This window comes from Sinocyclocheilus anshuiensis, unplaced genomic scaffold (assembly GCF_001515605.1).
Source record: "Sinocyclocheilus anshuiensis isolate Anshui unplaced genomic scaffold, SAMN03320099.WGS_v1.1 scaffold1100, whole genome shotgun sequence".
NCBI lineage: Eukaryota > Metazoa > Chordata > Actinopteri > Cypriniformes > Cyprinidae > Sinocyclocheilus > Sinocyclocheilus anshuiensis.
The window spans coordinates 508393-533618 of record NW_015552633.1 but is presented as its reverse complement, the minus strand read 5'-3'; the positions used below and the strand labels follow the sequence as shown (position 1 = coordinate 533618).

At 36.1% G+C, this 25226-nt stretch overlaps 3 protein-coding genes and 1 long non-coding RNA gene across 6 annotated transcripts in view; 2 read left to right on the top strand and 2 right to left on the bottom strand.

The window, feature by feature from the left end:
- Positions 1 to 2823, top strand: part of LOC107666633 (uncharacterized) — a 4517-nt gene extending 1694 nt beyond the window's left edge. For both annotated transcript variants that reach the window (XR_001631697.1, XR_001631696.1), the window contains 3 exons: positions 562 to 667; positions 870 to 927; positions 2534 to 2823. This is a non-coding gene — a long non-coding RNA (uncharacterized LOC107666633). The remainder of the gene's footprint in view (positions 1 to 561; positions 668 to 869; positions 928 to 2533) is intronic.
- A 299-nt stretch (positions 2824 to 3122) lies between these two features.
- mcmdc2 (minichromosome maintenance domain containing 2) lies at positions 3123 to 7513 on the bottom strand. Its single transcript, XM_016458012.1, has 11 exons — positions 7340 to 7513; positions 7051 to 7110; positions 6696 to 6891; positions 6500 to 6622; positions 5935 to 6036; positions 5285 to 5413; positions 4960 to 5194; positions 4672 to 4877; positions 4400 to 4566; positions 3838 to 4017; positions 3123 to 3458 (listed from the first exon to the last, which is right to left on the bottom strand). Exons 1-11 carry the CDS (start codon positions 7511 to 7513, stop codon positions 3312 to 3314), a joined length of 1719 nt encoding a protein of 572 aa, XP_016313498.1. The 3' UTR covers positions 3123 to 3311.
- A 454-nt stretch (positions 7514 to 7967) lies between these two features.
- On the bottom strand, positions 7968 to 21980 carry sgk3 (serum/glucocorticoid regulated kinase family member 3). Of its 2 annotated transcripts, none has more exons than XM_016458056.1 (17): positions 21887 to 21980; positions 18354 to 18543; positions 18173 to 18256; positions 17431 to 17503; positions 16205 to 16280; positions 15785 to 15860; positions 15335 to 15384; positions 15122 to 15179; positions 14705 to 14788; positions 14468 to 14599; positions 13634 to 13746; positions 13116 to 13152; positions 12078 to 12164; positions 10662 to 10757; positions 10416 to 10571; positions 10030 to 10119; positions 7968 to 9142 (listed from the first exon to the last, which is right to left on the bottom strand). In XM_016458056.1, the coding sequence occupies exons 2-17, from the start codon at positions 18429 to 18431 to the stop codon at positions 8972 to 8974; spliced, it is 1461 nt and encodes a 486-aa protein (XP_016313542.1). In that variant the 5' UTR covers positions 18432 to 18543; positions 21887 to 21980; the 3' UTR covers positions 7968 to 8971. The 2 variants fall into 2 exon arrangements, with proteins under 2 accessions (XP_016313542.1, XP_016313541.1); XM_016458055.1 differs by lacking the exon at positions 21887 to 21980 and adding an exon at positions 21814 to 21831.
- Positions 21981 to 23400: 1420 nt separating this feature from the next.
- mybl1 (v-myb avian myeloblastosis viral oncogene homolog-like 1) overlaps positions 23401 to 25226 on the top strand; it is a 12200-nt gene continuing 10374 nt past the window's right edge. Inside the window, exon 1 of the mRNA XM_016458068.1 lies at positions 23401 to 23848. Within this exon, the coding sequence (XP_016313554.1) occupies positions 23826 to 23848 (23 nt within the window). The 5' untranslated portion in view covers positions 23401 to 23825. The remainder of the gene's footprint in view (positions 23849 to 25226) is intronic.

The following is a 25226-nucleotide window of genomic DNA, read 5'->3' as shown; positions in this document are numbered from 1 at the left end:
CCCGATCCGAGAAAAATGGCACTATCGGAGCCGATACCCGATATGAATATCGGATCGGCGCATCCCTACACAAAATTAATAGCTTAAACACAACATGGGTAATTGGTGGTCATTTTTAGAATGGTCTATTCCTTTTTCTTTTCTTTTTTTTTCTCGGAAGATTTGGAGAACCTGCAGAGCTGAAGCTTAAAGGGGTCATATGATGCGATTTTTCAATTTTTCCTCAACGCATTGGATAGCTGGCCAATCACAGCAAACCTCGCTTTTTCAGACCAATGAGCTTTGTAAAACTCGACGTGTTTCAAAAAGGTGGGGCATAGAGGAGAAACCATGTACAGTATGTGGAAAATAATGTTTTTTTTAATTTTAAACCGCGCTTTTCAGAAAGGCAGGGCATAGAGGAGAAACAATAATGTACATTATGTGGAAAATAATGTGTTTTTTTAACCAGAAACCCATTTCATTACACCAAATACACAAAATAATGTTATTTTTAGCAGCATCATATGACCCCTTTAAATTATAAATTAAATCTATCCTTTTTGTTGTTGAATCACAAAGGAGCCAGATGATCGCTGCAGCCAATGGAAGGGATCATGGCATTTGCCACTGGAAATGGGTGACATGAGAACTGCAGATGAGTTAAAAACTGGTAATTTTAAAATGGGTATGCATGCATTAATAGCTTTAAATTTAATGTTTTTTTAATGTTTGCTGTTCCTATGATTTATGTCACATTTCCGCCGTTTACCGATCAGACCAAACTGGTTTGCTGACACTGACTATCTGAAGAACTGCACAGTTGGTTACTCCGTATCCCATTTGAGATTTCACCAGCATTAAATTGATCCTACTTTTTCTCCCACCAGGTCGGAAGAATTGCCACTGGACAAGGGTGACATGAGAAGTGCAAATGAAAAATAACTGGTAATTTTACTGTGTACTTGTTGTAATTGCTTTAAATGTGAGATTTTTTATTTATTTTTTTTTTAAGTGCCAAAGGTTTTTTTTTTTAAGACAAAATGCTTGTTGCAATGATGATTTTTCATATTTCTGCCGTTTACACGTCAGACCAAATTGGTTTGTTGACACTGTGACTATCTGAAGCAACTGCACAGTTGACTAACCTTGGCTTAGTAAGGCTTGTAGGGATGCGCCGATCCGATATTCATATCGGGTATCGGCTCCGATACTGCCATTTTTTGTCATTTTTGCCAATCCGAGATTGTGCGTATTGTTACCTCTGCTCTGAAGCCATAGCATAGCTTAAAGGGTTACTCCACCTCAAAATGCAAAATTTTGTCAGTAATCACTTACCCCCATGTCGTTTCATGTCAAGGTCCAGAAAAGTATGAAAGACATCGTCAGAATAGTCCATCTGCCATCAGTGGTTCAACCGTAACATTATGAAGCGACGAGAATGCTTTTTGTACGCGAAGAAAACAAAAATAACGACTTTATTCAACAATTCGTCGTGTGTCTTTCCGCATCACCGTAGCACCATTTTGGAGAATATCCGCTCTGAACGCAGGCAGCGTAGGCTCTTCCGTGTCAGCCGCGCTGCACTGATGTGCTGTTTTCCTTCCAATTTAAAGCGTAAATACCTTATACAGTCTATGGTAAATATGCTACTGGGTGTCTGTGAGAACAAAACACGGGTGTAGAAAAGACTATAAATTGTTTTTAACGTGCACAGTAACTGAAATGTAAAACTGTTAAAATAAAGGCTCAATAACTGTTGCACAGATATAATACACTACGCATCAATTTCTCTTCCCTTTGTGCTTTGCACTTTTTAATGCAAAGCGCTGCGTGCTGTGACTCCGTGTTGCTTCAAGCGCATCATTCTGCACACCGGATGTGCATATTGTAAGCGCTTCGTGCCGCACTGTATTTGTTATAGAATCTATCATATGTTACTGTATTTACCTATCGAATCTATCATGCTGTTGCCTTAAAAAATATATGCTATACATTTAAAAGAAACGCATTTTAATTTTATACTTGTATATAAATACATTCATTAATGTTTTTCATTAAATGGGTTTTATAATACAAATAGCAATGTGTAACATTTTACCATATTTAGTGCAGCCCTTTTATTTGTTCCACACAAAATATTTTTTCACTAAATGTTTGGATTTCTAAAATTATTGTTTGATCGGTATCGGCCAATACTGAACCCTAGGTATCGGAATCGGTATCGGAGGTGAAAAAGGCGGATCGGAGCATCCCTAATTCATTGTAATTGCTTTAAAATGAGAATCTCTAAGGTTCAGCCATCTAATTTTTCCTCAACCGCCAATTGTGTGTTGTGGAGACTGTGTGCTTCTTGCCTTGATGAATATAATTTTTGCCGTTTACCCATCAGACCAGATAGGGTTGCTGACACTGTGACTATCTGAAGCAACTGCACAGTTGATTACCAAATTTTGTCGTGTTTGTTTTTTTTTTGTTGTTTTAACCCTTGTTGCCATGAAAGATGGTTTTTCCTGTGTGTAATACCTTTTTGGTTTATTCCTCTACTGTGCAGGTTGCATAGGTTTGCACAAAATGCGAGATCTGTGTGCGGGATTCTTCCAGCATAAGGTCCCTCTGGTGCAAGGAGTCCAGGTCACGGAGAGCACAGGGAAACACCGCATCGGGTGGAAAAACAAGCGCAGAGGCCCCTGCATTCCCAAGACAAACTTTCTCATTCTCAAACTCAGGAATATGCACTCACTGAAACAGGAGCTTGATCCTAACTATAACTAGTAATGAAGTGCTAAAAGGTGAATGGGTTATGATAATGTACATATTGAAATAAATTCTTATTGAAACATTTACTATTTTGTGTTCCATTTGTTCAGAATTTAGAAAAATATGGGGGGACTAACCATGTTTTAAGGTGACTGAACTTTCGCACAGCAGAACTGCAATGACTGCATCTTCCTCTAGAACTTGTGTTCTTAGACTGAGTTTAGCATGAGCCTGGGCCAGAGCAATCCTGCCAGAACCAGAAAATGTCATGTGTATGAAATGGTCATTTTTCTACTTGTATGGTGCGCTTCATCTGCATAACCGAAGAGGCTTATGTAATGCAATTAGATTTTATTTTATTTTTTTCTACCAGTTGCCTGTTCCTTAGCTAAATATTACAGTTTTGGAAGAGACTGTCTAAATAAACTGACATGGTAATGTAAATATTTTTTACACAAAATTTGTTCAGTCCTTTGGAAACTGCTGAATTGTAGACTTGTTATATAACTGCTCCATCTAGTGGTATAACACGGCAGCCATATGTAGCTGTCAGTATTTTGTTTTTGAAGAGCTTACAGCAGTTTGACGGAAGTGACTGAAACAGTGGATCTCTGTGTTGAGTCTGAGCGAACCCTGCGACTGGCCATGTAATAGCTGTGGATCATCCTTTCAGCCTCAGGACTCATGTCCACCTTTAGTTCCCTTGCATGAGCCAAGAGCTGGGGAAAAAATATTCAAGTTTGGGGGGAAAAAGCAGGCTATCTTCATTACTAACCACATTATGTAAGTTACTCAAGATCTCTAGAATTTTCAAACCAAAGAAACAGCACCCCAATTACAGTTTATTATATACTACTGGTAAAAAGTTTGGATTAAGCTTTTGTGTTTTATAAAAGTCTTTTATGCTCACAAAGGCTGTTTATTTGATCAAAATGCAGTAAGAACAGTATTATTGTGAAATATCATTACAGTTAAAATAGTTGTGACATGATCCTTCATAAAGGAAGTAAATATTGTAAGATAAATGTTTCCTGAGCAGAGTCAGAATCATTTGAGCTGAATGAAAGAACTTTTGACCTGTAGTGTGCATTGACTGACCTCTTTATAGTCTTGTGTTGTAAACTGCATGCATGCTGGATATAGGGGCTCTCCTGGGGACATGGCCTGTCTCAGAGTATGCACTGTCATAGACAGGAGTGGATGATTGCTGCTTGTCTCTCGACACTGGACTACGAGTCCAAACGACTCTGCAAGCTGAAGAGGAACTGAGCCCATTTCCTGCATTTATATAAAAATCTAAATCACTGTAAGATAAGCAGATGCTGCAAAACTATGACATCTATATTGAAGCACTGACATTGTACTATAAAATAACACTAAGTCATTGTTTAGACAATTTGGAGTAACGGGAGCGATTTGGCTACTGACACAAATGAGTACAATGAGGAACTCTCCTAAAATAGATGGCATTGTCTCTGGTTCCTGTTCCCAAATACAGAAAGAGGTGGGGCCGTCTGTGAAGCATTCCTGCATTCTTTCTACATCTGATCAGTCCTGTGGTATGTGCTATAAGCTTGTAAAATTCCCAGAATAACATTCCCATCTCATTTCCTGAGGAAAAGCTCCATTTGACTATAAATACAGTTAGATATGAACCCACCACAGAACCCAGCACCACATTATCACATCTGGCTGTCCTCTTGGAGGGGGAAGCAGAATCAGCTAGGGCCCAAAAGTTGCACTGGATTGGGAAGGAGAGCTGCTGGTCCATATCATCACCATATTTCTTGGCAGGAATGAAAACAGACACAGTTCTGCTTTCGAGAGCTGAGGGGAAAAAATAGGTTTGCTTTCCTTGATTGCTTAAAATGCATGTATAATGTATTTCTTTCTTGTGCCTTCATTATTATAAATAATTTAAACAACTGGCACCAGACTGAAGCATGTCCATCTTGTCTTTCTTGTAGGTTGTGAGATCTCCCAACAGACAGACACCTCCAGATGCCAGCAAAGCTGAACCTGCATGGATGTTAGCGGAACCAGCTCCATGTTCATCTCTAGACAGAGATACCGACAGATCTCCTTTCAGTGTATGATGAATGCCACGCGAGGCCAACAGCAGGCTGTATCTCATCAACCTGTGAATAAATATGCACATAATATGCATCATATTTTGATGACCATTATCTAAAGAGACATGTGCATTTGAAAAACCTGGACCTGTCAATGATTAGAGTCTCGCTGGTGAGAGCAAGCACATCCAGTTGGTAGGGAGAGTCTGGATTATCTTCAGTTTGCACCAAACTAAGAAGTAGCCCCAGTTTTAATGTGTTGTAGAGTCCAGGTGGGATCACCGGGGAACCGAATGAGTTGGCTACAATGGCAGCAAACCTCCATGGGGAACAGGCCATGGCTGTCTGAAGGTTCTGGAAGTTGTTGCTAACCAGACAGGGGCCTGTGAAAGGCAGTCAGGAGCAAATGACTTTGACATGCTGAGTATAAGTCTGGTTGTTTTTATACCATCAAAGTCAAAACAAGGCTTTACATTTGGGGGTCCATGGTCGGACGCTGCAAGCCTCTACGCTCCAGGTTACATTGGGCCACTGGTGCACATGAGCTGGAATCCCCACAACTTGGTACAGATGGCCGATTCTCATGGAGTTGCACAGTTCATCTAATTACATTAAGAGAAACAAAACAATGATAGTTGAGAGCAGGTCTTCACTTATTATTTGAGAAACGTTCACTACCTACACAACTGCCAAGAGAAACACTGCAGGCTCTTTTAAACAATGATTCCACTATGGGTTGTAGCAACTAATGAGTGTACCTTACATTTATTAACATGTATGTTCAGTAACTGGAGCCCGACGTATTGAATTCCAGACTAATACTAGATCAACACAATATGCTAATACCGTCCAGAGAATCTGTGGTTTCTCCAGTTGGCTAACTGAGAAATATTTTTGAAGGAGACAGGAACACCCAATCTAATACTGAAAGACACTGTGAGTGGATGTGTTTCGGCAGTTTATTTATTTGAGAGCTTTGCTCCAACATTATGAAAAACATGTTCATCAGGCATGACGATTCAAACTAACTGGATTATTTCCTAATGGTTAGTTAAAAAGTAAAGATTATTTGCAATACCACGAGAAAGAAAAAGGGGTAATTTAAGATGCAAAAAGCATTTACCTCTTAGAAAAAGGGTGACAGATTGATATCTTAAGGAAGCAGCATCATGAACTCCCAAAACATCCACTGCTCTCACATGAATGAGTTCAACTAGCTGTTTATCTGTGGATTAAAAGACATGTCCTGTCTTTTAGTGAGTGCGCAACTGCAATACTAAGCAAAGGTTTCGGGTCAGTACATTTTTTTATTGTCTTATTTGTCTTATAAGAAGTCTTATTTGACCAAAATACAGTAAAAACTATTGTTACAATTAAAATGTTGTCTATTCAAACATTTTATGTAATTAAATATTATATGAAATTATTTCTGTGTGTAATCTTTTTTTTTTTTTGGGTGGAAACTGTTGGCTTTTTAAAGACTTTTTGATAAGTTCAAAAGAGCAACATTTATTTGAAATAGAAATATTTGTAATTTTTGACATTATAATAACATAAATGTTGATAGTCAACTTTGATCAATTTAAGGCATCCTTGCTAAATGAAATTTTTTTAAATCATTTCATGATTCAGGTTTATACTCCATATAATATTTAATTAATATGTTTTAACTAATGTTGTTGTCTTACCCCCTAAAACCCGAGACTTCACATCCTCTTTCAGCAGAGAAGAGCAGAGAAAGCAGGTAAAATCGCTCCTAACTGTGGCAGACTCTGTGGCACCTGGTGCATGAACTCTGATATGTTGAAACCCTTTGGACAAATTGACAAATTATGTAGGACAACAATTACAAAAACAGCCCATAAAGTTAATAACATTACCTACCTCTAGAGCAAGGGCATTTCTCTTCTGAGCAGAGAAATCTGGCTCCTTGTGTGTATTTGGTGACACGTGTCATGGCAATTACAAGGCCCTCCAAAGCTAAGGGTCTCATTGGACCATACCCACGGGGAAACTCGGAGAGATCCAAACAATAGTTGGGAAAAGGTGGCAAGTGGGTTGGCTTTAAAACAACATTAACCTATACAGAAAAAATGTAACTTATGTTTTTTCTATTTTAATACACTGATGTGTATCAAAGCAAATTTCAAGTATACCCAAATATATTCTCTCTCTCACACACACATATATGAAAAAATAAAAATAAGTGAAATCTGCAATTAATTAACCTGCTCCTTACCTGGTTTTCTGTTTCAATGTGGTCAATAAGTGACAGCGTTTTTATAGACAGATAACAAACCTGAAAAATAACCACTGCACTCTTAGTTGTTTGTTTCAATACAGAGTAGATGTAAATATGTTAAGCACAATAAAATATATCCCTTTTTAACCATTCCATACATTTCAACAACAGAAAACTGTGTAACTGTGTTGATATGTAAATGTACTCTAAGCCATTTTAGATAACCAATCGTTGTGTAACGGACTAATAAGTTGGGTATTTGTGTATTTTTATTTGTGAAACTCACTGACTGAAAGAGTGAAACGGCTTTGACAGGGTCGTGCAGTATACAGTCTCCCAGTGTGGCGTCCAGTTCAAGCACATCGGAGGGATTTACATCGAAACTGAACCGATACACGGCCCCCGTCTGCTGTCCACCTGAAAGACATGTTTCCCTTTTGTTCAGTGTGTAAACAGTCATCAAGTCATCTTTTTATTTTAATTTAAATGTAATAATTAAAGTTCAGATAAAAACGGATGTAGACAGTGGACCCCTGACGTGTCGCGTCCTCACCAGCTCCTGTTCACTGAGGTATTTTAATTAACGAACTAATTAACTAATAATGCATCCAACTTCATAAACAAACCTTTAAAGACTTTACAGTCTTCAATGAGTTTACTTAACCCACCACTTCTGTCTAAATAAATAATTATTGCTTCTTTTAGAGAATTTAGCCCATCCATATCTCCGAAATGCACCGCTAGCTCTGTAGTTGGGCGGCGGGAAGGCTATACAATATGCAAATTATATGTATCACGTGTTAGCCAAATCAGAGCAAAGTGGAATGTGTTAACCTCCAACAAGGCGTCTAAAACCTGTAAATAAAAACTTTAAGGCGGTGCAGAATTCAATTAGTTTAGGTAACCCACACGACAAATATTTACATATTTTATTATTTCTTTCTTTAATAATGATAACACACATATGGGCGGGAAGCTCGTGCTCATAATATATGCAAATGAGATGTGTCCTGTGAACAAACATTTTATTATTCAATGAGTTGGTAACGCACCACATCTATTTAAAAACATTATTATCATATTGTTCTATAAAATTTACTTTCACAGCTTGGTAACTGGGCTCGAAGCTCTGGCCCAGTAGCATAACACATGCAAATATATGCAAATGAGAGGCATCACGCGACAGCCAAGTAATTCAAGAATGTTTACCTGTACAGTACAGTATCATAAGTCAGTAGGCACTGTGGTGTCTCATCTCATAATCAAAAAATGCGGGAAATGAAACAGTGGTTTATTACAGGGTCATTGTCAGTATTTAAGTGCTATTAACTCATTAAAATCTAACACGAAAACAATTGATTTCGAAACAGCTTCTGCCTATTTTCTAACTCATACATATTAAACAGTATAAATGCAATATATATTAATTTGTCAATCAGCAATTTTTTTTATTGCTTGCGTTGACATTATATGAACATTTTTTCCATAGCTAATTCCTGATAAGAGACTAAACTACAAGAACATAATTGGTCATATACTGCACAGTATTTAAGCAATCAAGTGTAAGAGTTGGGGCAAAACAAGGAATGTGTCAAAGTAGATATTTTGTTTACAAATATCATCAGCCCTTGAAAATCATTCTTATGAAAAAAAAACAAAAAACCATCAATACTTCAGCTCCTGAGCTAAACTCTCAGAGAAGGCGTTCAATGTTACACAAAATATAATATTATTTATGCATAAAAATAAAGTTTGAAACACCCTGCATGCTGCATCCCAAAACTTATGTTAGGAAACACAAAGGTCCACCCTCTGATCATGACATTGCGCTCAACAAATTCTTCCCTTTCATCAGAGAGAGCGATCACAGACATTTCATTCAGCTCTCTGTGGATCGCCATTAGCAGCACCACCACCCTTACAGGAAAGAATCTTCTGACGGCGGAGCGTAAGAAAATCCCAGGAAGGCATCATCAGCTTCCATAACACTAGCATTGACAATTGACTGCCCTGAAGAGAAGCACACAGAGTTTGGCACGGTTTCCTCTGTGAACTCAGGATCAAAGTTTGAGATGTCATACTGGGATTCCTGCAAGACAACATAAGAGAGATGACTGTTTGAATACACTTATGCATATGTTTTTTGAAACTTTAGCAAAATAGTTATTGTTAAAGGGATAGTTTACCCAAAAACGAAAATTTGCTGAAAACATCAAAAATTAGTTTTTTTTTTTGACAGATTTGGAGAAATTTAGCATTACATCACTTGCTCACCAATGGATTCTCGGCAGTGAATGGGTGCCGTCAGAATGAGAATCCAAACAGCTGATAAAAACAGCATATTAATCCACAAATAAATGTCTTCAGTCCATTAGTTAATGTCTTGTGAAGTGAAAAGCTGCGTGTTTCTAAGAAACAAATCCACCATTAAGGCATTTTAACATTAAACTGACACTTCTGGCTAAAATATGAGACCAAAATAACACTTCCTCTAGTGAAAAAAAAATCCATCCACTGTTGTCCTCTCATATCAAAATCTAGTGACATTTAGAACAGTTTTGGGCTATTTTCATTTACTAAATGGTGCATGATCTGTGTATAGTTCTCCCCTAATTTAGAAGAGACGACGTCTTCACTGGAGAAAACAATATTATGGATAGACACATATTTTTAGGTTTGAAGTTAAAAAGGTCTTGATGGATTTCTTTCTTACAAATGCACAGCTTTTCACTTCACAAGACATTAACTGATAGACTGGAGTCATGTGGATTACTTTAGATCATTGTGATGTTTTTGTCAGCTGTTTAGACTAATTCTGACTGCACTCACTCAGAGGATCCATTGGTGAGGAAGTGATGTAATGCTAAATTTCCCCAAATCTGTTCCGATGAAGAAACAAACTAATCTATATCTTGGATTTCCTGAGGGTGAGTATATTTTCAGCAACTTTTCATTTATGGTTGAACTAAGTCTTACCACACTAGGGTTGAATGGAGGAGGAAGCTTTTTCTTTTCAAGGTCATCCCAGTTAATTGTTGAGAAAAATTCATGTTCTGTGACTTCATTCTGCAACAAATGGAACATACAAGGACTTTTTAATATTCCAAGATATTTTCAAATTTTTTTTTTTTTTTAATTTATTCAATTTATTTGTACAGGGACAACGCACAACAACAGTGTTGTGCCAGAGTTAGCTATAAAGCTAATTTGCATCTGCAGTCCCTGCAGATGCAATTCAACACTCCCTGCTTGAATGTAATATATTATAGGAAACTAATCTGCAGAAATCCTTTTGAGATGCTACTGTAATATTCTACGTAATCATCCACCAGGGGGTGATATATCAGTACTAAATAGCTTACAAAGTCATCTCTGTAGCCAAGCCTCCTGGTGTGGTCTTTCTCCAGCAGGGCCTGAAGGATGGACCAGGCAGCTGTGGATGCCCCGGGGCGCATGACAAGTTCCTTGTGAAGAATGTTGTCATACATCTCATGTGTGTCCCTGCTGTAGAATGGAGGCTGTTGACATAAAGGTAAAACAAGATTTAAGCTTCATTGCCTACATTTTCAAAGACAACTACCCAAATTTACGGTTGATTTGTAACTTACCAGCCCATAAAGCATTTCATACAGCACAGAACCCAGACACCACCAGTCCACAGTGTTATCATAGGGTTGTTTCCTGAGTACCTCTGGAGCTAGATACTATCGTGACAACAAGAGACAGCAATTATTGCATTAAAATCTTTGTTTTATTCTAACCCCCAAAAGCTTAACGTTTATTTGCAGTTAATTTGCTGAAAATGTAATGAGCTTAATCTAGGAAAGCATAATGAGCAAATCAGTAACAATTTAAAGCTGCAGTCCGTAACTTTTTTTGGTTAAAAATTAATTGGTAGCGTGATTTATTGTAATGCTTTTTTCCTCAGTTGGTCAGAACAAACATGGCAGACTTGTTACTTGTTCAGATGACAATATCTGGTGAAAATGCTTATTTGAGTCATAAATTCCAAGACGTAGGCTAGAATCTGTGAGTGCAAAGTACAATATCCACACCGGTGCGGCCGGTGACTGACTGCCACACATACTCCAAAACATTAGATTCATCCGTGCTGGAGCCGTGCCGCCACACAACCCACGCAAGGAAGATAATTCTGCACACAGCTGCAATTGCAGGTTTTCAAACAGAGATGGCGACAAAGAGGCAAAACTTACGGACTGCAGCTTTAATAATAAGAGTCACAATAAGTAGTTATTTTTAAATTCAACAACTAATTAAACAGAACATATTTACTATAACATTTCACAGTAATATGTTAAACACTTTTCAAACATAAAATTGAAAACATGCAATACACAAAAATTTGGGGTTGGTAAGATTTAGTTTTTCGTTTTATGTCTCTTATGTTCACCAAGGCTGCATTTATTTGATAAAAATACAGTAAAACTGCAATATTGTGAAGTATTACTACAATTTTAAATAACTGTTTTACATTTAAATCTATTTTAAAATTTAATTTATTTCTGTGATGGCAAAGCTGAATTTTCAGCATCATTACTCCAGGTTTCAGTGCCACATGATCCTTCAGAAATCATTCTAATATCCTGATTTGGTGCTCAAGAAACATTTCTTATTACATTTTCATTTAGTCATTTAGCAAACGCTTTTATCCAAAGCGACTTACAAATGAGGACAATGCAAGCAATCAAAATCAACAAAAGAGCAATGATATGCAAGTGCTATAACAAGTCTCACTTAGCTTAATGCATTACACGTAGCAATTATTAGTATAATTATTTTTGAAAACAGTTGTACTGCTTAAAATTTGTATGGAAACTGTGATCCATTTTTCCTGAATTATTTGAGCGAGAACAAAATAACAGATCATTAAGTCTTTAATGATCAATTTAATGTGTTCTTATTGAATAACAGCATTGATTTCCTATTTAAAAAATCATACTGACTCCAAATTTTGAACTGTAACGTAAGCATCATTCATCCATCATAATTATATTATATAATACCTCAGGTGTCCCACAAAATGTGGTCGTTGTGTCTGCTTGAGAGATGCCCTCCTTACACAGTCCAAAGTCAGTCAAGACTATATGTCCCTTAACAGACAAAAGATGCCAACAGGAACATTTTCAGGAAGCATGTCACCACACAAAAGGCCTATTCTTCACAGAGCCAAAGAATCTTGTGTCTGACTGGAATATTTGCCAGGGCCTTGTAACTTCACAGTTTCATCAGATTCGAAAGGAAATGCACAAATAAAACTTAAAGGTCCCATGGCATGAAAATTTCACTTTATGAGGTTTTTTAACATTAATATGAGTTCCCCTAGCCTGCCTATGGTCCCCCAGTGGCTAGAAATGGCGATAGGTGTAAACCGAGCCCTGGGTATCCTGCTTTGCCTTTGAGAAAATGAAAGCTCAGATGGCCCAATCTGGAATCTTCCCTTTATGTCGTCATACGGGGAAAGATTACCTCCCCTTTCTCTGCTTTGCCCGCCCAGAGAATTTGGCCCGCCCATGAGAAAATGAGCTACTACCATGCGAGGCGAGCGCAATATTTTTTTTTTCCTCGAGAGACATCATGGCTTGCAAACGAGCGAAGCATGGCAGTTGCCCCGCCTCTCTCCTCCTCATTAGCATTTAAAGCTACAGACACAGAAATGGCACGTCCTAAGGAAAGCTCATTGTGGGACTGGCTCGTAGTGGCTGAAATTCTGCACCAAGGCTGAATTTCGGGAAAGAGACTTCAGATACAGTACTAGGGACCACTTAGGCCTATATAAAAGCATCCAAAAAGCAGCATGTCATGGGACCTTTAAACTAATCTCAAGCATTGTTACAAATTAAAAAAAAAGTCTTCAGTTTCATTGCAATATTTCATTTGGCTAGCCAAAGCTACACTCTGTACACCTCGTCTCGGGAAATCAGAAGAGTTTGTTATACTTCACAGCGAGGGTAGATTACTCTGTTTCCCCTGGAACTCTCTCAACATTGATCAGCTACGCTCTGGCAATGATAAAAGTGTGGAAAAAAAAGAGGAGCACTTACTTGAGAGTCCAGCAGGATATTTTCTGGTTTCAAATCCCTGGGAACACAAGAACACTTAACTTGTTAGCATTTTGTCATATCTTTCCAGGAACAATTCAACTAAAAATCATTACACAGAACTTTACACAGAAAAATCGTAACAATGAATTATAGGTATAGGTATTATAATATGACAAGACAAGCTATTCATAATGCATTTAATTCAGATGAAGAGCAATTACTTGCGGTCATATAGTGTCACACCCTATGAATGCAAACTATGCTCTCATGATGGTCATTTCACACGTGAGTGTAATTTTAAATGACTACAGTTAAGCCAGTTCACCAATCAAAATTGTTCAAATACGTTCTGGGCAGCAACTGGGAAAACCACAGGAGGGAGGAGGTGTAGAATGTGTCTGTTAAACATTCCACTGCCTCTGGGAATTCTCACACACTTTAACAGTTAAACATCATCCTAGAATCACCAAACAGGCGTATTTATAACACAAGTGATCCTTTAGTAAAGCTGCATTTACCTGTAAACAATGGTAAGAGAGTGTAAGTAACCCAAAGCACTTGCCATCTCAGCAATGTAAAACTTCGCTCTGGGTTCAGGAAAGGTCCGCTCTTTTTGGAGGTGAAAGAAAAGCTGTAATGGAAAGAATCAAACGTTGTAATATTCAATGCATAAATGCAGAAAATAGTCAGGTTACCCATTACATCATGTCTATTTTGTAGCCTGCCTCACAATTATTGGTGTGGTGTTTCATTAGCTGATGTTTAAAATATCGTCAGCAGACTTTTAGCTAAAAACAGGAAGTCAGACCAGTGGTCTAATTGAGCTTGTGAATAGGAACCCTGCAAAATGCCAATAAAATGACCATAAATTAGGAACAGTCATGCACTGGCTTCATCATCTGATTTACATGTTACATGACAATCCCCTGCATTTCCTTGTTAAAGGAATAGTTCACCAAAAAAAGTCTAACATTCTGTCATCATTTACTTAATTTTATGTCTGTTAAAACTCTATGACTTTATGTTTTGGGTGGTATACAACATGTAAGTCAATGAGATCCCCACTGACTTTCACTGTACAAATAAAAACATTCTTCAAAAATATATTTCTTCTGTGTTCCACAAAAAAGGGCAGTCATACAGGTTTGGAACAAAATGAGGATGAGTAAATGATGACATTTACATAATTTTTGGGTACACTGTCCCTTTAAGAAGTCATAAAATGACAAATGTCACTGTCAGCATCAGCAATAGCTATATTTATAACATATTGGTTTATTCTGCCAAATAGTGGCTTTTGAGATGTGATAAGGCAGATGTCAGCCTTGAGCTTCTCAACCACAAATACTCACTTCTCCACCATTGACAAAATCCAGGACAAAGTATAACTTGTCTGTTGTCTGAAAGGAATAGTGCAGTCCAACCAGGAAGGGGTGTTTAACATTCTTTAGCAACACATTACGTTCAGCCATAATGTGCTTTTGCTGGCGTGAAAATAAATTTCAAGGGAATTCGTTAATCAAATGTCAAAGAACATAACAGAGCGAGCATAAAGAAAGAGTAGGTATTAAAACAAAGAAAATCATTACCTCTCTCCTGTTTAAAATGACCTTTTTTTGCAAGACTTTGATGGCGTAACACTTCCCATCCCATTTCCTCTTTGCAAGAAGAACCTTTGTGTGGGAGAGAACACGGTGGGTTAGCAAGTTTCACCTTCCAATACGGCTGCCCATGGGCATAAAAAAAGACAAGCTTTGACTTCAAAATTGAGAAACTTTCACTTCCTAAATGGAGAGTCCGTGGCTCAGAAACAAACGCTGTGGCTTACCGTACAGCAAAGAAAACAGAGAATATATTAAGCCTCAGTGACATTCAGAGCTTTCAGTAACTGATTCAAAATGAACACAAAAGGGATTGAGTCGACCCACTTTCTCTCACAAACTGTGGAAGTCACACATTTCAGATCATTTCCATCATTAGGCATTTTATTTAAAAAGAAAACTTACCTTCCCAAAGCTTCCCTTTCCTATGACTTTAAGAAAGTCAAAGTCAGTGGGCTTTGCACTGTTGAAAAAACACAGTGATTAAGGCTAAAATGAAAGCATATGGATCATTAATTTCTACCACTTTAATGTTTTGCATCCAAATTATGACATAAATACAATATTTATCATTATACAAAAGCAATAAATTGTTTAAAATAATTCTATAACACTTACTGTGGATTTGCAGATGGCCCTAGGTTTATATTTCTCGAGGTAGAGGTACTCTGTAAGAGATATGGCAAAACTAGATAAAACTCATTAAAAAGCAGTAGTAAAACATGCACTTAGTATTTATTTATTTAGAGTTTATTTGTATCTGGACAGTACAACAATATAATTGCATACAGAAAAACAGAAAAAATATGCATAATAGAGATTACTGGGTCCTGCATACTGCATACTGGGTCCTTAGAAAGGATTTTCCATAAAAAAAAAAAACTATACATAATGCATTGAATTTATCAATAACTGTAGCATGTTAAAATGCTTAAAATATAACTATATAACACTTAATGCCTGTGAATAAAGCTAACAAGCAAGACAAAAAGAAAAGAATGAAGATTTGAAGATTCACTTACTCAATTTGTTATACATTAAAAACATAACATTAGTACATATACCAACCTTATCATCTTCATCCTCTGAGGCATCAGAGAAGTTTTTAGATTTGTCCATCTGCAGAAAGTCTTTGACATCCGGACTGCGCATTTGAAATGAACATTCACATGTTAGAGGTCTGACTGAGGCAATACAAAGCCACAGCTGTGAGGAGGAATATGAGATAACATCAACAACTCGCTGTAACAAGAACCGTAACCATGGCAAATTTTACAGAGAATCAAAAAGAAGCATCTTTTATTTGGCACAGGTTCACAAGATACAATCGAACCGCTTTGTACTCAAAGTTCAGAGAGATATCTGGTTGTGGCTGGTTTTGGCAGGTTTCCATTGTAAATCCCACTCAAATTTGACATACATTTAGATGCACTGACACTGTGAGTGGTGATAAAAACTGAAGCAACAGTAACTGGCTGATATACTCACTGGTTGCAGAGCTGTGGATGGGACACAATCTTCTGAATAAACTCATGTAACCCCGCTCTTCTGTGTTTTATGAACTCTAAGAATTAAACAAAATATATAGGTGCAAATTAGCTTAAGAACATTTTTTTTTTAATTTGCATAGTAGTGGTCCTCAGCCGATTTTGCCTGATTTTAAGTTCATCAAGTAGTGAGACAGACGACACTACACTTTTAATGTATATACTTTTAATTTAATATTATTATGAACTGCACTGGCCAAAATTGTTACCATGACAATATGGTAACTAAGATAACGTACAATTTTGGTTTCAGAAAGCCTCTTGAATTTTGGTTTCATGCTTTTGGTAGCCAATAATTCATATTTGATGTAGTCTGGATGATTTTTTAACTAAGCAGGGTTTTTTCAGAAGTCAAGCAACCTGTCCAAACTGGCATTTGCCTAATTTGGAACTTCCAGCAAGTCACATTTACGCAAATATACATTGTGGTTCATCCAAAGTGCTTATGTAAGCATCTGATATGTCTGATATATCATGCTGCCCATGACCAGAACAGACCTGAGAGACATTTTTGAGAACTACTCACAATAACCATCACCTCCTTTGGGAAATAACTAATTTATCAGTCACTTATCAAAACCATTAGCCTAAGTCTCTCAGTGCAGCATGGGACACTACTGTATAAATGTGCACCAAATAATTAGATTGCTATTGTCCAGCGAGACAGCAATTATCTAGAGAGAATGAGGGGGAAAGAGAAAAGCAGAAAGAGAGAGAGAATCTTACCAATGGTGGAGAATACTTAACAACATGTGCACAAATTTTGCATGTGCTTTCAATGGCCAGACTCATGGTTTCTCCATGAAAAAGATCCTGACCGCATACTGGCCACGTAATTGGTCGCACATGAGCTAAATACAATTGGTTCTTGGGTGCGCATTCTCATTCTGTTATTTATGCACACAATTTTGCTGCCACATTGTCTGAGAGCATAACATGAGATTAAACAAGGACAAAGATTTTATGGGCTCGGGGCAGGGCGGATTTAGCATGGTTGATTTTCTGTATGGAACACTGTTGGATAATCTAATTTGGCAAATACACATGATCTCTGTTAAGCTAAATGAAGCGAAGTCACTAATGTATGTGCACGAGATGACAAAAGTTCCAGTGAGCTCTGAACAATATGCATTTTATTTCATGAGAAATCAAGGAACTGTAAAATACCTGGGTCAAAGTTGTCTCCAAATATTCTCTTAGCAGGAATCTTCAAATTCAGAACAGGAAACTGTTTTTTTAACTGCAAAAAGACACATTATTATCAAAGGTCTAGGGTCAGTACGATTTGTTTAAAGAAATTAATACTTTTATTTAGCAAGGATGCATTAAATTGATCAAAAGTGACAGTAAAGACATTATTTTACAAAAGATTTGTATTTCAAATTAATGTTGTTCCTTTGAACTTTCCATTCATGAAAAAATCCTGTAAAAAGCGTCCACTAAAATATTAGGCAGGGCAAGTGTTTTCAACTTTGATAATAATAAGAAATCTTTATTTAGCAGCAAATCCGCATGTTAGGATGATTTCCAAAAGATCATGTGACACTGAAAACTGGAGTAATGGCTGCTGAAAATTCAGCTTTGCCATCACAGGAATAAATTACATTTTAAAATATATTCAAACTGATTTTTAAAAATTATTTTACATTTTAATAATATTTCACATTAGTACTGTATTTCTGATTAAATAAATGCAGCCTTGGTGAGCATAAAAGCATATTCCTTTTTGAATATACATTTCAAAAAGATGATCAGTTTTATACTTTACATTATTTGGTCATATGTGAATATTTCATTAGAAAAAAGCTCCAAACCAAAATCAATGTCACTTAAAAATAGCTGTAAACAAATCATAGTTACAGTGGAGTCTGCCTGTCTTTTCACATTGACTACAACTCAGTTTACTTACGGTGTTGTACAGTCTGTCGAATTCTGCATACCTCCGGAACACAAACCACTCATGCCTTCCAACACTGACAATTACTTTGTAAACCTAACAAGACAAGGATTAAAACAGTCACATATCCGGTGCTACAACTTAGCGAACCAGAGCTTTCAAAATGTAGATAAGAGCATCAGAGGTCACTCACAGTATAGCGTTTCTTCTTGTCTCTCTGCTCATTGGAGCAGGGAATGCTGACATTGGGGCAGCTTGGTTGCTCCTCCATCCTGAGACCTCTCAAGAGTCTCACAAGCAACGGCTCATAGATGCAACAGGTCCTCAGATCGCTTCCCTGCCTCTCTGGCACACCTGATTCTGACGGTAACTCTCCATTAGTCCTGCACAGAACACAAACGTACCAAAACATAAGTGAGATGTTCACAAGCGCTCTTTTCAGCAGTGTCCAGCGTCCACTTTAGCTCCAGAGGGCTCTTTGGGCCTTGTATAACAGGACAGGAAGGCCACTCAAGAGTCACTAATCAACTGTGGCATAAACACAGAGAGGAGCCTCAGTCTGGGCGGCCAAGCGATGAGTCTCCACCTCTCTTTTCCTCACTCTCTTTCATCCTCCCCTCTGCTTCTCTCCAGCTGGGAGGGAGCAAACGGGGACATTTTTCTTTCATATGCCACTTCCACATACTCCCTCTGTCAAGCGCAACACGCGAATGCTCACTGGGTGGGCGACATTCCCCTTCCCCTCTGAGGTACAAGAGGTATTTTTAGATAATGCTGCACTGTACCTGCAAGATGCTTATTTAAAGGCCAGGAGGAACCTCTCAAGACTAAACTACACTCTAAAAAAAATCTGTAAAATAGGGCACAATATACTGCATAATTTGAAGGAATTTTTCCGTATTCATTTTTTACAGGTGTTTTACTAGTATTTCGAATTTTACATTTCATTGCATTGTGTTTTAGAGTTAACAGAAATGTCCATAAAATTAATGGATAATGTTGTGTGTAATGAGCTGCCAGCAGTGGTGGACAGTAACGGAGTAGTTTTACTTCGTTACTGTACTTAAGTAAATTTTTCATTTCACTCGAGTAAAATTGAAAACTGAGTACTTTTACTTTTACTGGAGTAATATTTTATTATACGTATCTATACTTTTACTCAAGTACTTGATTTGTGTACTTCGTCCACCACTGGCTGCCAGTACTTTTTCTGTTATTTTTTGAATCATTGTTCAAGCATGAAATAAGGACATTCTTCTGTATATTGACTGAAAAAAATCAGCATTTTCAGCAACAATATTACTTTAATGCCAGGTCAAAAAATATAATATTAGAAAGATTTATATTTTTTGGGGGGTTCTGAGGTTTATATTTTAAACTTACATATACTTTTATAAATATGTACATTATAAATATATACATTTACTATATAATATACATATAAATATACACATATATTTATATATAAGGTAGAAAGTAGAAACATATTTTTTTTTAATGAAGTAAATAATACTGTAATTATATATAGTATTTAATATTAATTTAATTAATATTTTAATTATATATATATATATATAAATAAATTCTGGTATTTTACAAAAACAATAAAAAGATTTATTATGTTCCAAAAATGTGATTAATGATAAACAAATAATAAATAAATACTTCATAATAATTTAGAATGTAAAGAAATGCTGGATTTAAATGCACTAACCCCATCAAATTGGTGAGCACCAAAACAATACAGAAAGAAAAACAGACAATTTTATAGAATAATAGACGTCTTTATACATAATACAATACTAATTTTTTAAAACAAGCAGTGAGATTATTTTAAACCCTCCGGGGTTACTCTTGTATTGCGTGACATGAAATACAAACTAAATGTGTGCAGATGAGATAACAGACTGAAGCAGTTGCAGACACCGTTTACCATATCACTGCGATCTGTATTTCTACATTCCTGCGAACTTGGAGGAATGTTACAGGTTTATTTGCCTGCGTGGTCAACTATTCAAAAACTTGGATAGTTTAATGATTTAATGGACTACTTCTGAAACCACACATGCATATTTAAATGTGCATGTGCGTGCATGCATACGTAGGTACTGGTTTAAATATGTAAATGAATTCACTGTTCTGCCCAGCCCTAATGATTTACCTGCAGACAAGATGTCTCATGTATTGTTCATCTAAAAACAGCCACCAGGAAGCATAGCACACATTCATATAAATGTCTGTTCCAGTGTCAGAGCCAAGTAAGAGAGTCACTTCACCTTTAAACTGAAACAAGAAGCCGGGTTCCTTATGCATGACATGAGAAATGAAAGATCACTCTAAAGGGCATATTTCAAATGAACAAAATAATATATGGGAAAAAAATAGAACAGATCCAGGCTCATTATTATGCAATTTTAAGAAACTTAGTTAATGTCATCACTACATTGGAGCTGTCAAAAGGTTACTGTTATATGACCTCATCCTATAACAACAACTCAAACACTCAAACAGATTTGAGCAGCAAAAAGAAAGTACAAAGGAACAGGTATAAACTTGCACAGGCACGTCACACATTAAAATCTAGATTCATGCTGTGCAAAAAATGCATCAGTACAGGTTCGCCTTTGAAACTCTCTGGTTTCATCTCGCATTTAGAGTAATCCTACTGTTAGAAAGAGATAAATCTAAAAAAAAGCAACCAACTGTAAATGTTTCTCTTTATAACAGTTTAACTTCCAATAAAAAATTCTAACGGAAGGCTTGGTGAATATTTCACTTTTTGGTCATATCATTTTTAGTTCAACTGTCAACATTGCGTAGGCTATTGCTCATGGACACTAAATGACACAGCCCAAGTAAGATTCATAATTTCATTTCCCAATAAGCAACCATTACATGACATTTCTCTAATTTAAATCTGAATGCTTTTTTGTTAAAACGGTGTAGGAACATATATGCAAATCAATTCAATCTAATATAATAATACTACATAATTACATATTGAACAACATATTGTTTACCAGTATATATTATTTTAAGTGTCCAATAATGCAGGATTGTTTTCATTTATTGTATCATTATTTCTATTTAATAATATAACTAAATAATGTGACTACAAAAAATAAAAATAAAATAAATAAAAAATAATATAATAGCTGTTGGGTGCTTATTATTAGCAGCTGATATTGAAAAACAATAACTGATTACGTAAAATAGTGACAAACAGATTATTGGTCTGTATCTCTTAACAAGAACAATATGCTCTTGTGATATTATCTATTAACCTAAAATAGTATTTTTTTAATTTAGCTAAAAAAATATATTAGCACTGCTGTTGCACAACTCATTCAAATGACAGGAATGACTGAAAAAAAAAAATACACTACATTTTCTAAATCCTGATAGCCATATGGTGTAAATAAGAATTTTCTTACAACTACATTTTCCGAAGGTAAGAAACAGTAGCCTACTGTAAACTGAAACCAACCAAAGCAAATTCCTTTTGACTGTGGCTGACATTTGTTTCTTTTTTTGTAGAGCCCTGTATTTCTGGCATTGGGCTAGGCTGTTTTAAATCAATAAATCATTTTATTACGTAATGTACATTGTGTAGTACTATTGCAGAGAATGGACCTGTTACAGCCAACACTTACTACAACCACCGACATACTTCTAGAGTCACTCGCGTGCTTCAGATTGTTCAAAGAGAGTAAAGACACAACTTGCCTTATTATTTTCTCACTCTTTCCATCCAACTGGCTCCAGTGACGTGTCGGGAGGCAAAGGAAGTGCAACAATTCAAAAATCAAACTCGGCGTGTCTGGGAACTAAATATTGATCCAGCTTAACTGAAAAGACAACATTCATCATGTTACCAATGAGCCGCCGATGAAATAAAGACACATTGACGTTTGTTCCGAAGTTCCGAAACAATCAGTCACGCGACTAAACGCGGGGGACGAGGAATAATAATGTTGTAAAGGAACATAAACAACACCACCATCTAGCGGCAGAACTGTCACGAATACTATCAGTCACATTTGATATTATTTATATTTGTTTCATATTTGTTTGACTTTTTAGGTTCTGTTGTGACAACTATATATAATATTATATTCAAAATTTGTATATAATATGATGGAGTACAATTATGACAAAAATAGAAAGGCATGTAGGATATTATACTAATATACTATATTAAATATCTGTGTTTTTCTGTCAATATGGGGTGCTGTGTGTACATTAATGAGGAACAAAAATTAACTTAAATGATTTTAGCAAATGGCTGCAATATAACAAAGAGTGAAAAATTTAAGGGGGTCTGAATACTTTCCGTACCCACTGTATATATATAAGATATTTTGTAAATTTCCAACCATAAATATATCAAAACTTAATTTTTGATTAGTAATATTCATGACTAAGGCCTTCATTTGGACAGCTTAAAGGCGATTTTCTCAATATTTCGATTTTTTTGCACCCTCGGATTCCATGTTTTCAAATAGTTGTATATCAGCCAAATATTGTCCTATCCTAACCATACATCAATGGAAAGCTTATTTATTAAGCTTTCAGATGATGCATAAATCTCAATTTCAAAAAAATGTAATTTTTGACTGGTTTTGTGGTCCAGGGTCACACACACACACACACACACACACACACACACACACACACAATATACAGAATGTCTGTTGAAAGTGCAATTCATCTAAAATAGCAAAGCATGTAGGAAATATGTAACACTGCAAGGCAAACGTTTATTAAAATGTGTTAAATTGTAAATAATTTGTCTGTTTGTTTTTAACAAATACATTTTATGTCAAACAAAACATATACTAATGTTTAATTTTCCAAAGACAAAAAAAAAATCACAAAATATCCGCAAGAGGGCAGCATGGACTTACATAATTAGAAAGCTCTGTGATACGTTCAATAAGAATATTTTTACTTCGCAGTGCTGTAAATTACAATATTCAGAACCTGCCAAAAAATATATATTCTTCGCTACAAAATACCTTCAACTTAATTATTTAAGCATAATAAGGTTAGGCGGTAAAGTAATCTCACACTACCACTAGCTGCATGCAAATAAAAAGGCGTCAGCGAGTGACACAGACCAGTTGCTGCTCAACAACAAGAGCGCGCTGCTCCGCCCACCTGTTTCAACCAATCAGCGGCGAGGCCGCGTGCGCAGATTCAAACCCGTTTCCGGAAGAAGGCTGGGCGCGAGATTCGGCGGGATGGACAAAAAAAATGAAACAGAATGAGTGGAAAAAACGCACACGCTGAGAACACAGTACAGAGTGACAGTACAGAGGGGTGTGTGTGCGTTCAAGGCGCGCAAGACTAATACAGAGTTATATTAATGGATGTTTTACCTTCACCATTTTGAGATCGCATTGGAAGTATTATTTTTTGGCTTTTATTATTTAATAACAAGCATTGTGGAAGGACGTTTTTCGTTTTGTCATATTTATTGTAAAATTGCTCTCGGGGATGTGACTGTACGGATCTGAAGCTTTTCACGGAAAACAGATACATGTGTGACATTAGCATGTGTGGATAAATGTCAGCTGTGTGTTTTGATTTCAAGAAGAATTGCAACATTGGATGTTTTAAAGACATTTCCCTTTGAAACGAACTGGACTTGAACACAGTTGTCATGGCCAATATGAAGTCTCGCAGGTGAGATGATGAAGCTTATTCAGTGCCTTGTAAACTTAATCAAAATTCATTTAAATAAGCATAATAATAGTTATGTTATGGATTGTGTGTAAATGTACAGATCTTATGTTGATGCCCAACTTGCAAAACATCGGGAGATCGTATAGATTGTTTATATCTGGAGTTTCCAAGATGAGTTATTTGTGTCGCAACAGAAATCGCTATGGCAACAGTAAAGCTCAAAATAACAATACTTAAATATTTAATTACACAGTATCATCTAAGATGTTAATAAATGGTGATATTTAACATGATATGACAGTCCGATCCCTGTGACGCATCACATATTGCACCTGCTGATCCACAAGGTTGATCATGATTCAAAGACTGACTCTAGCAAAAAACATATTTTTTATTGCTATATATGCAAACATGTTTCCTCATGACAAATGTCATTTATCAAACCGTTTAAAATATGTAAGTTTAGTTTATTGTGTTAGCCTGAATGCTAGCGGTTAGCTAGCTAGCTGTTCCCTATCGAACAGTACAGCTGAAGTGAACTAGCATGCTAACCGGCTATTTCATAATATCTGAAGTAAAATTGGTCCGAAAATTAATCATAAAAAAAAAAATAATAAAAAAGTTTTAAATTTATCTACATGTGATAGTGATCACTAAAAAGAAATAAGAGAAGGTGCAAGTGCAAGTGGATTATGGTATTAGATGACAGTTACTTTATAGGTCATTTCATAATAACTACATTATTAGACCATCAACATTTATGTTTAACATAGGATATTAAAGCATATCATGAATATATAATCAGTTGTATCTTATTCTTTGTATAAATTTACACATTTGTTATACATTTACACTCAAATAAATATCTAGGTATAAAGCCTATAATCCAGCCTGATTTGGAGGGATTAAGGAGGGAAAGCATTTCCTATATAATATAGTCATTAGAAATGAATATATAATATATTATTAATAATAAGTACAAAATTGATCAAACAGATTTGCATATTTAGAGGTAAACATTAGACTTTATATTCATGTGAATTAGAGTTGTAATAAAGGAGTAAGTATAATCATCTTGTGCGTAATGTTTGGCACACAAGCGTTTATTCACGTCTAGTCAGATTTTCCAAATGATGAAGTTTATAAAGGAAGGTGACATACAGCTTAGTTGTTGTACCTAAAAAAACAGGATGGTATTTATGGATGAATGGAGATTTTAATGTGTGTGTGGCCCTGGTATTATTCACTATAGTAATACCTGAAAATGTTGACCTTATAAATCATACTAAATTATGATTTTTTTTTTTTTTTTTTTTTATTGTAAAAATGCAGAAAGTTTTCTGTGAGGGGTAGGGTTAGGGGGGGGTTTAGGTAAAAA

Excerpts from the sequence above, each read along its gene's own strand:
- mcmdc2 (XM_016458012.1), bottom strand. The coding sequence starts at position 7,513 with ATGACTGTTTACACACTGAACAAAAGGGAAACATGTCTTTCAGGTGGA. Across the intron at positions 4,567-4,671 it reads GATGGACATGCTTCAGTCTG|CTCTCGAAAGCAGAACTGTG; the intron begins GTGCCAGTTGTT and ends TTTTCCCCTCAG. Across the intron at positions 3,459-3,837 it reads CAACACAAGACTATAAAGAG|CTCTTGGCTCATGCAAGGGA; the intron begins GTCAGTCAATGC and ends TTTTTTCCCCAG.
- sgk3 (XM_016458056.1), bottom strand. The coding sequence starts at position 18,431 with ATGGAGGAGCAACCAAGCTGCCCCAATGTCAGCATTCCCTGCTCCAAT. Across the intron at positions 17,504-18,172 it reads TCGACAGACTGTACAACACC|TTAAAAAAACAGTTTCCTGT; the intron begins GTAAGTAAACTG and ends GTCTTTTTGCAG. Across the intron at positions 16,281-17,430 it reads TGGAGACAACTTTGACCCAG|AGTTCATAAAACACAGAAGA; the intron begins GTATTTTACAGT and ends TTTAATTCTTAG.